The sequence below is a fragment of the Austrofundulus limnaeus genome, unplaced genomic scaffold (assembly GCF_001266775.1).
Source record: "Austrofundulus limnaeus strain Quisiro unplaced genomic scaffold, Austrofundulus_limnaeus-1.0 Scaffold18, whole genome shotgun sequence".
In the NCBI taxonomy this organism is placed as follows: domain Eukaryota; kingdom Metazoa; phylum Chordata; class Actinopteri; order Cyprinodontiformes; family Rivulidae; genus Austrofundulus; species Austrofundulus limnaeus.
In genome coordinates this window covers 2,542,021-2,557,001 of record NW_013952420.1, presented here as the reverse complement: position 1 = coordinate 2,557,001, position 14,981 = coordinate 2,542,021, and the positions used below count along the sequence as shown (strand labels likewise).

General features: G+C 39.4%; 1 protein-coding gene across 4 annotated transcripts in view; it reads right to left on the bottom strand.

Moving 5' to 3' along the window:
* Positions 1-14,981, bottom strand: part of LOC106514237 (RNA-binding motif, single-stranded-interacting protein 3) — a 199,289-nt gene that overhangs the window by 127,183 nt on the left and 57,125 nt on the right. For 3 of the 4 annotated variants that reach the window (XM_014003398.1, XM_014003400.1, XM_014003397.1), the window contains exon 2: positions 5,888-6,066. In XM_014003398.1, coding sequence (XP_013858852.1) covers positions 5,888-6,066 — 179 coding nt within the window. The remainder of the gene's footprint in view (positions 1-5,887; positions 6,067-14,981) is intronic. The other variant, XM_014003399.1, reaches the window with a different exon arrangement.

The window sequence follows — 14,981 nt, the reverse complement described above, 5'->3', positions numbered from 1 at the left end:
GAGAAATAGAGGAGGAAAGAGAACGTAGTCAGTCAAAAGATAAAAAGAGACACTAAAGGCAAAGAGGAAGTGCAGTCGTCAGAGAGAGATGGAGGGATAGCAAGAGGTGTTTAATAAAGAAGAGATCATTTAGTTGTCACCACCAAGAGATTCTCTGTCAGCCAACTGCTTCTGCCAGTGAGAAGAAGAATTTAGAGTAGCTCGCCTGACAGCCGAACATCAAGCTCTATTGGGACGGGAGACTTTCAAAATAAAGAAAGATAAAAGCTTCTGAAAGGCTTTAATAAGACATGACAGATGAGCGTCGTGTAATCTCAAAAATTGGCACGTTAAGAGAGAAATCCCTGCCTTTTTTTATTTTTTTCTTCTTTCTTGCTATTCAAAATTTAAATACTGCAACAACACTCTCAATTTTTACTTCTTTTTTTTTCTTACCCGGGATATTTTGGGATATTTACCAACACACTGATTGTGACAGTTTGAACAGCCTAAATCTGATGTTTGCCTTGCACATATTTTTTTAAATGTCACACAAGTAGTAAACATGATTTTTGATCCCCAGTCTAGGAAATACATCAAATGGCTGCAGACATCGTAAACACCCTTAAAAAGTGCTAAACTAAATGCCAGCACATGCAGCATTCTCAGTGACAAACATTCGTGCAGACAAGACAACACTACAAATCAAAAGTGGCATTTCTGCATTATGGAGGCCAGCTTTTCGAAGACGTCTTCCTCCATGTAAATTCTACTTGGGTTCGCAAGTATAAATCACCCACAGTCCAACTGTGAGTGTGTGTGCTTGAGCAGGATTGAGTCTACAAATCTGTGTGTGGACGCAGCTGTTTGTCCGCGAAGGCAGACGCGTAGAGTTAGATCGCTCAACAGGGATCCATCAGTATTTTGGCAGGTTGTTTATGCTAGCAGAAAGTAGGAAATACTATATATTTGTATCTGAATGTGTAAAAGAATAACTATGGAGAGAAAGAGACTTGATGAATCTGACAAATAACTAAATAAATAAATGTTTTTCCGTACCTTACTGAAGCCTGCTTTTTGGCTTAACCAGACACCTCGAGTGACTTGAAATAGTCAGAGTAAGAAAACAAACATTTACCTGGAAAACTAAAATATACCAAGATTGGACAGATCCAACGTAGCAAAATTTGTCTGGCCAAGTTCTGGTCCACACAGTGCACTAACATTCGACCCACATAGAGCAAATTAAAAAAAAAAAAACAAGTGTGTCCATGGTTTGGGCGACCGGGGGAGTGATTGGAAATGTCAGCTGACAACAGCACTTTTCACTGACACTCTGAGAACTGGCGCAGCGACAGAGAGGTGGGGGGTGGGGAGGGTTGGTGGGGTTGAAGGGGCGGATATGAACTTAAACAAGCCACAAAATGGATGAGGATGACACAGTTCAAACAGTGTGCGTGTGTGTTTCAGTGCAATAGACAGACTTCCTGTTTACTGTGTCAATGCGAGTGAGTGATCTGCGAGTGATATGAGTTTTAGTATGCACATGCACACATCAGCGAAATATTATAAAACTGCCTCTTTATTTCTGCAAGCTGGAGAGAGTTGGATTCTTAAAGCTTTGAGGGGTTCCCAGTGGCACCCGCTGACCTTTCCAAAATGTTACTGGCCGCTTGGCCCGCTGACTGAGTCCCTAATGGAACTTTTACCGGCCCTCTATTTTTTACCCAATTTCTCCAGAATGCCTTCAGGGCTACACTGACATACAACTGAGTGCAGCTGACGCATGCTAGAAGATGGGTCTGCATGTGAGCATCTTCACTTTTATTTGTTAGAGTAAATAGGGAAATTTTTATTTTTTAAGTGTTTTGCTCTACAAAATGTTGAAAGGAACAAAATGTAATGGTAAATAGTCTGAACTTTTAGCGCTTTATCAAGCCTCTTCAGACCTCAAAGACTTTCCACTACAGACATTCACACACACATTCACCCACTGATGATGGTGAGCTAAATTGTAGCTCGAGGAGTTTATAATTAGCATCCGACACTGGTAGCTAATACCAGTTTTTCTCAAACCGAGTACGAGTACTTCAGTTTGGGTACTCGCCAAATACTGAGTTAGAACTTGAACATTACATGATCATTATAAAACACTTTTTTATTTAGAACAAGTTGACTCTCCTTCCTTATAGGCCTACGGAGCCTTCTGACTGGATCAAAACAAATATACAACATGATAAATAATGTCGTAACTTTTTTAAATAATTTAAAAAAACATGACTTTCTTTCAACTTATAAAAATTTCTTGAACATGGAACTGACAAATGTTTCACTTGAAATAAAACCTGTAACATATTCAATGGAGTATCGATACCAGTAGTATCAGTCCCGACCGGAGAATTTTGTACAAGTACGAATACTTGTAAAAATGCTGGTATTGGACCTGATGCCATTACTACTAGCTGTTGAATTTATCTCTTAATGGTTCCTATTTACAGCTGAAACAGTAAGTTTACATACACTGTATATATAAAAAACTTGCGTTTTTTCACACAGTCTGACATGAAATCAGATTAAAGATCTCTCATGTTAGGCCAATTAGAATTACCATTTTCTTTTTATTTGATAAATGCCAGAATAATGAGAGAGATTTTTTAAGGCAATTCTTCAATGTCAAATGTTTAAATACACTATGATTACTATGTGGGACATTTGATGTCATCTTTGGAACCCTCTGATAGGTTTATTGATAAATTCAGAGTTAATGCACGTGTCTTTTTTGTATAATGGATGTTAACTTCTGGTTTCAACTGAATGTGTTTTGGACATGTACGTAGGTAACAGCAGATTAACAACTCTTATTATCATGATAAATTTGCACAGGTGTATTTGTGCATGAAGCCCCAGTGATCCTTACTTTTTCTGTGGTGCTAATGGTTGAAATAAAATGATCTATAACTCCAATTTAAGTTTGAAGAGTGAGTTTGAGAAAGCAGACATTTAAAGTCATGACAGTTTTTTTAAAAGTTGAGCTATTTCTCATCAAGAAAAAAAAGCTATTCACTGCCATTTATTTTCTACACGGAGTACAAATAGGGTGCTTCATGCTGAACAAGGACTTTTATGGAAAATAGATATTGCTGATGCAAGTAGAGCTGCCTGTCGACTCCGAGGCAAACTCAAAATCCATTGACATTATAGTAACAGACGAATAATTCTGCTAATCAGTTTACAAACATGTCATCAGTTTATTAAAAAAATGAAAATACTGTAAAACGCTAATACTTTTGGCACTATTCCTGCATACTATTCGATTTAAAGTGAATCACTGCTGTACTTGTTGTGGTTAGCTCTTTGAAAGCCCTGAATTTGGATAAATGTGGTTTAATTATGTTATTAGTTTAAAGCAGGGCAAAGAACAGAATGAACTGTTGCCATCTTAAAACAACTACAGTTATTATTTTTACAGTGGTTCATGTGCACACCTTTTATATAAACCTTTACACTGCAATTAATTATGCATTTTACTCCTATTCCAGCAGAAACATTCAGATGTTCCTGCAGAAAGGGCTCCTGGCTGCACCACAGATGCCGCAGGCAGCTGCTGATATTTGCACTTGCAAATACTCAAATGATGACACGTAAATGACTGTGTGACGCAAAACTGACTGCAATATTAATGTCTTTAAAATGGTTTTTACAGGAAATGAGATGAAGTTTTGGCAACTGGATTCACTTTAAGATGACAAAAAGTCTACTTTGGTCTTGATCCCACTCAGAATTTTTTTTTTTTTTTGGGTCCTCAAAAGATTAAAGGAACACATTTAAGACTTTGCTGTTTTGGTGTTACACAAACAGCATTTCCGTTGCAATTGGGCAGACAAATTAAAGATGATGTAGTATGAAGAGACGGTTTAATGTTCTTTAGCCAGTGTATGACCTGGATAGAAGTGATGACAAACAAAGGGGAATTTTTTTTTTTTTACTTTTTTGGAGGCTGGAGGAGGTATCAAAAGAAATTAGGGACAAACAGTCAGAAATATGGGAGATATTCTGCTGGTTAGGTTAAGAAATTTACAGTGTACATAATAAAAAAACTGTTAGTGTGTTTGAAAACTTTTAGTTGACAGGATGGTTGTACCATGGTATCTCCAACATTACAGATTGTGGCCAGTCTCTGAGTGGAAAAGGGAGCCTTGAGCTCCTTCAAGGTAAAAACAGTCACTGATGTGAACCATACCTTGGTCTAAGTCCAAGCTAAGGAAGTAGAAGAGTCACCAGACATGTCAACTCAGTGTACAACAACATTAAATTCACCAGACAGGATGCTAATGGCAACATGCTGCCTTTTTTTGAAGTGTTTGGTGAACATGGAAAGGACAACATTTAGGGTTACAGGAAACCAGCTCACACCGATTAGTACCTTGTGTTTGACTCTTGCCACTCACTGGAACAAAAACATCAAAACTCTACACCAGCATATACCCACAAGGGCAAAATGACAGGAAGAGAAACAAAAACACATAAAATATGCCGTCCAAACACTTAATTGGGTTTTTGTCAAATCAGCAAGAAGATCTAAAAACCACGCCACAGAACAACAAGAACAAATGCGACATTGTCATCCTATATGTTGCCGGAGAATCTGAGGAGCTCAAAAGGGTTTTCTCCAAAACACAGCATTCCAGTGCATTTTAAACCTGACAGGACCCTCCAACGGAAGCAGGTCCATATTAAGGACAGAACACCTAAACCCAACATGAGCGGTGCGGCATCTGCAGTTCAGAACAGCAAGGAATGTTATGAACTCTGTATTGTAAAAAACACCTAAAGCTCAAAAATAAGGAACATTCATTGAAGGATCAAAATGTTCATACAGTATTTTGGACAGAGAAGATGAATGTTTTGAAAGAGGTATAGTCATTTGCGTCAAATGAGAGAAAAAATACTTTAGATAAAGTAGGTCTCAGATTTCAGCTTTCCAGAACTTACAAAAACACCTTCAATCTGATACCCAGTCAGTTTCATTCTAATGAACACCGTCGTGCGTGTGATCAAAGCATCTCTCTTGTGAACCAGGCTAATAGAGACTCCAATGACTCTCCATCGCGAGGGGCTTGTAGTTTAAACTGCATCTACGTAGATTCCACAACTGAGCTTCCCAGTTTAAAAGCTTGGAACTCCACACTCCATTTCTGAATTCAGAAAACGACCTGAATGTGAAACAAAATTAAGTTTAACGAATGAATTTATTTGTGAAAAACAACTTGAATACCCCCAAACAAAAGGATCACTTAAAAAAATCATCAGTGAAGATAAAACACTGAATAAATACTGTGATTATATGGCATCAGCCTCATTAATAGACTTCATATTTCTGCCCAAATACCTGTTTGATTTGTATTGTTTAGAAAAACAGTGGGAATACCAACTAATAACATTACCGTGATGATATTGAATTGAACCTTTATCAGTTTAGTTTTGTTCATTGTTAAATTAACATATTGAACTATTTTAAATGTATATCATGACACAGGTGTGTGGGTATACCTGACTCTCTCTGGCATTGCAAGTGATTTAATGGGATAAATCACAGGGATTAAGAATGTGTTGATGGACAGCAGAATGTGTCAGCCCTTATACGAGTACATAACAAGTTTATTTTATTTTTCCCTCTGAGGAAGCAGAGAAGAGAACCACACGGGTCAAGAGCAAACTGTTGAAACTCATTGCAGCTGCTGTTGAAGTCGCAGCAGTAATTACCACAGGCAGAACTGAACTGAGCAGTAATGAGCTGAATTTACTGGCAGGTGCTGCCTAATGCATCTGCAGAGCAAGGAGAATAGAATAGAATAGAATAGAATAGAATAGAATAGAATAGAATAGAATAGAATAGAATAGAACTCACGGCTGGCAGAGTTTGATGAGGTCCTGGTCAGTGGTGGCAGGCGGCAGGCCTCTGATGTACAGGTTGGTTTTACTTAGCTGCTCCACTAGCCCTCCTCCCTGACCTCCTCCTCCTCCTCCTCCTCCTGTCGTGCCAGGGCTGGGGGAGGCCATGGGTGGAGGCGGAGGAGCATAGGACTGCTGTAGAGGCCAAGAGAACAAAAAGAGAGGGAGAGGGGAAAAAAACAAGAGTTAAGTCATATTAATGTTTCTGGTAAATGTTTTTTTCTGCACAACATTTATTGAACATGGATTTGATTAGACAGAACCGCCCAATTATTTTGGGGTTTGTATCCCAAATCTACTCAATCCAACAACCTCTTTCAACCAAACTCACATCCTGCCAAGTTATGTTTTCCTTTCCCGCATCGTTTTCTTGATTCAGCAGGAAGCAACAGCAAATCAAGGAAGCAGGATAGGAGAAGATTAGATTAGCGGTGCTCGATGATTATGGCGCCACATTTTACTGCAGAAACTTGCATGAATAAAAATCACAGCGGTCCAACTAAGTGCAATGATTTCTGCACTTAGCATACATTAAAACACAGCCCAACACACTGGCATGGGTCAGGACAGGAACTACTCAGTGCTCACTGTTGGTACATTTTATACAATACATTGTTTCTAATCAGTCAGCCTTGACTAGGAAGTCCTGTAAGGTCAGCACACATGATAATAACGTGAATGAAATCCATCCACATTTAAAAATATATGTATTTTTATGTAAATTCATGTAAAATCTGAACTTGTTTTTAAATTGAAGCAAACACAGAAAAGTATTTCAATGTATATGTATTATATTCATGCCCTAAGTCCTATTGTGGCTGTAAAACACAGCTTATCCTGGCGTGAGCACTATATCACACTTGAACTTACTAAAACATCTCATATTGGCCTCCACTGTCCAATTACACAGCTCAATACTGACTAAATGGCTTAATAAGAAGACTGGCTCTGGCAGAGAGGAAGGGGAGTACAAGGATTAATGAGTTTCTGGCACTGATGGAACACCCACCCTTGTTTTAGCCTCAGGCAAAGCATTAAGCTACGTTCAGAGGAAATAAACATGACAACAGCATTGAAAACACTCTGTCTTGATGTTTAGAGCAAAACAACTCCGCTTTCCTGACAAGTCTTCGCTTCAGTCCCACAGTGAGGAAAAAGTGGATAAATTAAGTTCCAAGGAAAAAAAAGAGAGAGAGATTGTGGATTTAAGCAAAAGTATCAGACGAGGTGGGGTATATGTGTTGAAGTGCTGGATGAGGAAGTGTCTCTGAATGTGTTCACAAATGTAAGGGAGCTTGTTTGAGCTGGTATTTGTGGTCACTGGAGAGCAACACACAGCCTGAGCAAGCTCTGATATTAATCTACGACCTGAACATTCCTTACATTTCCTAATTTCTCAACACACAAGTTTGTATTTCTATCATTATGGGGACCACTTTCATTCATTTATTGCCAAAAAGGCTCTACATGGTCCATTCAAATGTGTGAAATATGCTCTCATTTTCGCAGTTGTGTTACTGAAATTGTGTCATTTTCATTCTCAGCTCCGTGACTTCTGCCCCTTCTTGTCTACCCCGAGGAAAGCTTTGTACCTCCCCATGCATACAAAATTATTATCTGATTAATCAGAAGTCTGGAAAGTTTGGTGCATAACTGTGACAAATACGTGCCCAGTGTAATAGCAAATATCGGAGTGGGGACTACGTTATCATTTCAACATGGCTGCTCCTTGCATCAACAGCGATAGAATTTTTTTTACTTTTACGATTTTTAGCTGTTCTGTGTTTTTTTACATTAAGTCAGTTGTGCTTGTAGTACTTTATAGTGAGGAGACATGTTTTAATGCTGTTAGCACACCTAAAGTGCCTTGTAGAGCACTATCATTGTAAATGTTATAGTTGCAGAGCAAAAAAAGTAGAAACACTTTTTCCGACGTCCTGGCAAGTTGAAAACTGGAACACTTTCAACTTGGAACTGATGTCAGCCCGTATTTAAAGTTTCGAGTTCTGCTACAACTGGAACGCATCATGTGTAGCTGCATTTCCATTGCAAATGTGTGCAAAATGTTGTCAATATTCTGTTAATGTTGAAAGAACACAGTTTTGCAACTGAAGTGTTTCCATTAAGTAAGAAATGCTATTAAAGTCACGCGTGAATACGCTTGTTCTCGCGATAAGTCATTACAAACATGGCGGCAATGGATATATACACAAGCATATTTGTTACATGGCCCTAGCGCTCATCATCAGAGGAGACGTCGTCATCTTGTTGAAGCTTTCGAGAGTCAAGCCCCTCATACTTGGGAGCAGCTACGTTTGCAGCGTTTTTGGGAAATTGTAGTCGGTGAGTTTACTATAGTCTTTTACAACTTATGTGATTTTACTAATACTTCCACTTCCTGTTGTCTTCATCTTTTTCGCCAGTAGAAACAGCCAGTTGTTGATCACGTGACTCCCGTGTGCGAAAAAAGTGTTTCCATTGCGGTTGTGCGAAACACACCAATTTCAATACGAACAAAAAACCACCTCATCCTAGTGCAAAACAATTTTGTCGAAAAAAGAAAGTTTTATCGAAATTGACGTGTTTCCAGTGAGCAAATTTATTTTTGAAATTCTAATTTGTGCATTTTTATGGTCAATGGAAATGCAGCTTGTGTCTCACGTTCTATGAAAGGTGTGCAAAAAGTGAACGTTGAGCAATCATGTGGGTGTTTGTCAACTGGTCGACTTCAAATAGTGTTTTGGGCCCTTAATCCTGATCCATACCCTAAACTTAACCTAACACCAGTACATACCTAAACCTAACCACTCCTCAGTTCACACTTTAGTCCTAAGCTTAACTCCTCCCCCAGCAATGACGTGACACCATATTAGCAGTGCTGGCTCTAGCCATTTTATTGCCCTAGGCGAGTTGAAGCCCCCCACCCACGGATTTTTTTTTCAAGTCTTACAGATTTTTTCAAAACCTCATTTTCAAATTTATCTAACATGTCAGAGCCTGTAGGATGATTTAAAAAAACAATATATAACATAACATTAAGTAGCCATTTTCCAACCCGTTTTGCTGGTAGAAATAAGTTTTGAACTTTTTCCGCTCTCCTTTCCTCCTGCATTGCAGCGGGCGCTTTCATGTCCCCAGCGAGGCTGACACCCAACCCCCACCCCGGGTGCGAGTTCAGTGCAACTTCAATCAAATGAGAGAGAGAGAGAGGGTGGGGGTAACTGCTGTATTGGGGGGGATGTTTTATGGGTAGAGTAGTTTATTTTTCCTTTAATATTTCATTTGTAGTTTTTTAAGACAAAGCTAAATGAAAGGAACGCTGAGCAGAGTTACAACCAGGGATTACAAATAATTATGGTGCGTTCAAACCAAACGCGATTTCAGCATCAGGAGCAGCAGGTTTACATGCAAAGTCTATGATGGACGCGCTTCAAGCAGCGTCGGGAAGTGCTGCGGCGCCTCAAGCGCGATTAGAGCAGCGCGATTTGAACGATTTGAACGATCTGAGCGTTCGACGCGCTGAGGCGCAAATCGCTGAAATTAGAAAATCTGAACTTTTGCAGCTCGACGCGCCGCGTCAACCAATCAGAGAGACTCCACTGTGTGACGTAGCGACATACGTATTTCCCGACGGGACAGTTTACTGAATGATGTCCACTAATCTGAAACAGATGGAGCGGAGCTCTTTAGCTGAAATGAGTGCCTGCAGTCGGTGTCCTGATCCGCAGCAATGCGTGGCAGCGACTCATCAGACTGGAAAATAGTCCTGAAAGAGAGCTGTGAGCCTCTACTCTGAATTATCTGGTGAATTAATTATGAATTAATTATCTGATGAATGTGACATGCTCTTGCTCTGTAAATTAAGCAAAGCCACTTCCTCGTCCGACATTAAACAGAGCCCGACAGAGGAGGGAGGGGCGGGGAGACTGTCGCCGTGCAGCGCTTCAAGAGCTGTCCTGCGTCTGACCTCAAAGTGCACAAGCTTCAAACTTCAGCGTTGGCTGCGATTTTGAAGCTGAAATCGCGTTCGGTGTGAACGCAGCATAACTTTTTTCTTCTACAGTTCGGCACCTCCTCCAGCAGAGGGCACTCTGGGCGACCGCCTAGTTCGCCTATGCCAAGAGCCGGCTCTGCATATTAGCACCAGGCTTTGTTCCTCAAAAGGACGACTGCTCCAAGTAAGATAGGTGTTTATACCAGAAAAGGTCCTAAAAAGGTGACGAATACCAGGCAGACACACAAACACACACACAGCAGAAGCTAAGAGAAGCAGGGTTAACAAGATTCAGCACATGAATAAAAGACGTGCAGCGAAGAAAATTATATCATTTGGGCCAATGTTTCACACTTATCAGCCAGAATTAAATTTTTGACAAGACAAAACATGACAAAGTACAGCACAAAAAAGTAGTGTTATTATTCTAATAAAAAAGCACCTATTTACTATTCACTCCATAATATGTGTCAAACCAGGAACTAAAAATCTCCACCACATCTCTTTAAATTGTGATTTTGATAATAATGATGCAAAACAAGCTTTTCAATGCTGGACTCAGGCCGACCAGCTCTGGCAGACAAAACACAAGCATGTCAGATTGAAAGTGTAATGTACAAATAAAAGGCCTCATGCTGAAATCTGAAAAATAAATAAAAAAATAAATAAATAAATAAATAAATAAATAAATAAATAAATAAATAAATAAATAAATAAATAAAATAAAACATACCCAACATTCTTTAATATCACCCGTCATCTTCCCTTCTAAAGTTTTATACTAAGATCAACTTAATCATGTAAATGATTGTATGTGAAAGCTCATGCGATTTCCTAGAGATGTTAGTTTTTTTATATGTCTTGTGAATGAATCACAACTACTACAGCACCAAACCTTAGCTTAATATCTATAAATAGGGCTGAGTCAAAGCTATTTTTGTGTTGATCAAGGCTGATCAGATATTTTGATTATGGTGGACTCCAAGTCAGTGAACAGTAAATGAACATTAATGGTAAGAATTGTTTTAAAGGAGACAAATCATGTTTTAAATCCTTATTTTTCACATTAAAATTATTCATTATTCATATAAAGTGGAATCGCTTTGGTCTGAATTCCTTCTTATTGTAACTCCACAAGCCCCTCTTTCACCCATTTTGAGGTGCATCTCAAAGCAACTCGTTTTGATGCTGTCTCTTTAAATCGAAACAAGGTGCTTCACACCCCACTCCCCTCCAACTTCTAGAGCAGTCCAGCTTGATAGAGGGGTTTACAAATATAAAGCGGTGTAGAAATGTTTTATTTACAAATGAATTAAAATATGCCAACAAGGGAAGTCTTGTCCGTCCGGCTTTACATGTTGGAGCCAGAGAATGATGAAAACCACCAAAGTGTAGCTGGAAAATCCAGACCTTCCATCGCAAATTATGTGATGTAATAGTTCAGAAAATGTTATAGAAAATAAAGAAAACTAAACAGGTTTGAAAATTATGATACATGCAGAATATAAAGATATCTGTGCAGCACTGGGATAAAATTCTACTGTTCTGCAGTCCTAGAGACTCCAGGTACACAACAAAATGTATTTAACGGTTAAAATAGTTAATACTGATGGACAGAATGTACCACTCAGAGTGCTCCATACAGTTGTTTGACTTTTAGCCATTTTTATTAGCTACTTCATCTTGAATAAAGATACATTTAACTCCAAGTATTAATCAGTTGTAGATGTTCACCCACTGATAACTATTTGAGAGTTTCATTAAAATCTATTCAAACATTTTGCTGACAGACAGACACACAGACAATGGCAACACATTACTGCCTTTTTGCCTTTGGCTGATGTAAAACCTATGGAGCATGCGTTGCACACATTACTAAAGCACTGCAAGCTCGTGAAATATAGGCATATACATTAAAGTGAATACACATATTTTCTTTGCACACACGGCTAGCTTCTTCTTGGTACGTTTATCTCATTCCACCGTGATCTGGAGCAGAAAAAATACATTTTTCGCTCTCTCACACACACAGATGTTCAGGTATTCACAAATGTCTTTCCCCTTTCTCTCATCTCGCTGACATAGTACACACAAACACACACACACGCACACACACCTGATCAAAGGCCTTGCCCAGGGAACCTCTTTCAGGCAATTTGTGCAGCTGTCGAGGTTGGGCTGATAGTGAGCTGTGTGTGTAGCGTGTCAGAGGCTGTGATACGGGAAACTCTTTGAAACATTAAAATCACACTCCTGCTAGCATCCACACTTTCTACTATCTTCATCCTCTGTCAGTTCTGACACAAACCTTGCTCAGTCCCCTGCTCTTTTCACCCCTGCCTATCCACCTTCTGCATTCACACCGTCTCTATGTGTCTCATCACCGGCTCCTCTTTCTTTAAGGATTAGTTTGCAGCTGTGCATGTGGACCGAAGGCTGCCTCTCAGCTGGTGGTGTTGACACACTCACTACGGTGGGGCGGCCTCTCGCAGAGAGAGAGAGAGAGGGGGGGGTGTGCATTTGGAGCTAGTAACACAAACTGTCACACAAAGAAAATACAGTTACAGGGATGCAGGGTTTCATGCATGACCGAGCCATGAAGAGGTAACGCAACGCAACACATCGCTCCACCGTGTCATATGTCTGCACGACTTTTCGTTTTTCGCACCACAAGGAGTCAAAAATATTGCAGTTACTTATCCAAAACCTTGACAAAACAAATTTCAAAATTGCTACAGCTGAGGGAAAAAAACAAACTGTGAAAATATATTTTCAGCTTGTTTTGAAAAGCTGCTTCTTGCATTAACTTGTATTTTTTCAGCATAATATCTGCATTACATCAGCTTGTCTGTATCAGTCAGTAAAGCTTTTAGGAAGTAATAATTGCATGACAAACAATATTCAGTATCATCTTTTCCAATAACTTTTTTTTAAAAAATAATGTTTCTAACTTTAATTTGATAGTGAAAATAGCCATTTTCTTATTATCCCCAGTGAATCACCGCCTTTTTTAAAATGAGACATTATGATAAAAAGGCAATAAAAATATATTTCAGCCCTGAAACTGCCTTTTATGTTCATCATCATACAACATATGGGATTTCTCAAAAGAAAAAAAAATGCCATTGCCGGCTTTTTTGCTTGTTTTGATATTTGATATTTTGAAGTATTTTTAAAATGTCTGGTCTCTGATTTCGGTAGAAGCTGCAGTTCATTTGTCTTCAGTCCGTGACCTTCAATGTGCACTGAGTTGGTTTACAGCTGAGTGGGATGAGAGTCAGTTCCTGTTTGAGGCCATGGTTCTCAACTGACAAAAAGGTGGATGGGTTTCTCTGGGTTGGGGATGAGTTTTAACAGAGAAGTTCAAGTAACTGGGTGTTGTGCTCTGGATAGAGTGTAAGAATGATCAATGGCCTATGTGATGCTGTTCTGGTCAATTGTGAAGATGGAACTAAGCTGAGATGTGTAGGTTTTGATTTCCTGGTCTGCCTGCATTCTAATCCTCACCCATAGGCGTAATTTGCAGGGGGGTTGGGGGGGTTATGACCCCCACAATAATTTGATCCAGTCAATATAACCCCCCTCCCAAGAAAAAGACATCATTTGCTCAAACACAATGGAGATAAACTGGTGAAGTAGACAGATGCAACTCTCTTGTTGTTTTTAGGTAACTTTGACTTGATTTAAAAATGTACAATGTCATGTTTTCGAGCATAACTCCCCCAATGGTAGACTTAAAGTTACACCCTTGTCCTCACCTACAGTATAGTCACTGGGATCTTGACAAAAAAAAAACACAATCTTGTACACAAATGTTGAGATTCCTACAGAGGGTGAACAGGCTCAGAGATAAGGTAAGGAGATCCATAATACTGAGGGAGCTAAAAACAGAGCTGCTGCTCTTTTGGAATGAAAGGACTCAGCTGATGAGGTTCAGGCATCTGTAGCCTCTCTCTGGAGGTTTCTCAGCTACTTGCCATTGCCTTCCTACGCAATTCCACATGATGCTAATCTCCCTTCACTGATTCATCTGGGTTTTCTCCAACTGACCAGTCGAATTTCAACCGAGCCAATCAGGGAACAGAAGGAGTTGTGAATGATGACGCTGATTTTCTGTGTTGTTTTAGTCTGCATGTAGTTGAGCGGAGGAGGTGAACGAAGCCATTCAGTCTGTGTTGACAAGGCTTCCAAATTCTGAGCAATTAAAGTCGGAGCATAAGGAATGTTGAAGACATTTTATTGCTGGCAAATACAGTATGTTTTGGCTTCTTCCTTCATGGTCAAGCTGGCACATCATGGCCAAATGTCAGCATTTGGGTAAAATGAGATCTGATCGTTTTAATCTTCAACAGAGTCCACGCCTCCAACAAGCAATGTTTCTGAATAGCCGAGGGTCCAGACCCTCTGTACAAAGCAAAGCGTAGAACAGGGGGCTGGTTTTTACCAGGCCAGCCAGGATCAGACCCCAGGGCAGAACCAGGTGTTGTCTCTGGCCTAGTAATGCCTTAGAATTACCATGGTGGATGGATGGATGGATGGATGGATGGATGGATGGATGGATGGATGGATGGATGGATGGATGGATGAAATATTTAGCTATTTCTAATATCAGACCAGAAACAGACCAAGCTGTAAAATTCCTTTCTGAGGGATAAATTAGGATATGTTCTTCTAATATTCAAGAAAAAACAAACAAACATATAAATCTATACCAGGGGCCTGCAACCTTCAGCCATGTGGCTACATGCAGCTCTTTGAAGTTTTGCCCAAAACTGACATGAAATAGATTTTTACATTTTTTTGTTTGCTTTTTACAACCACAACAGAAATAGCTAGCTTTAGCAGTTTTTCTGTCACTTTGCTCACAAATATGTGGTCAAAACTACCAATAAAAGAAACATGTTGATTAGATCATGCTAATAGTTTTAATGAAATATTATTAAAAGTAAAACAAAAAAGGTTTTACTCACTGATGAGTTTCTAGTGAGTAGCTGCTTTATGGCAGATTTTGTTTATGTTTGATGGTGACTTTAAAGCAGCTTATTTTCAGACATTA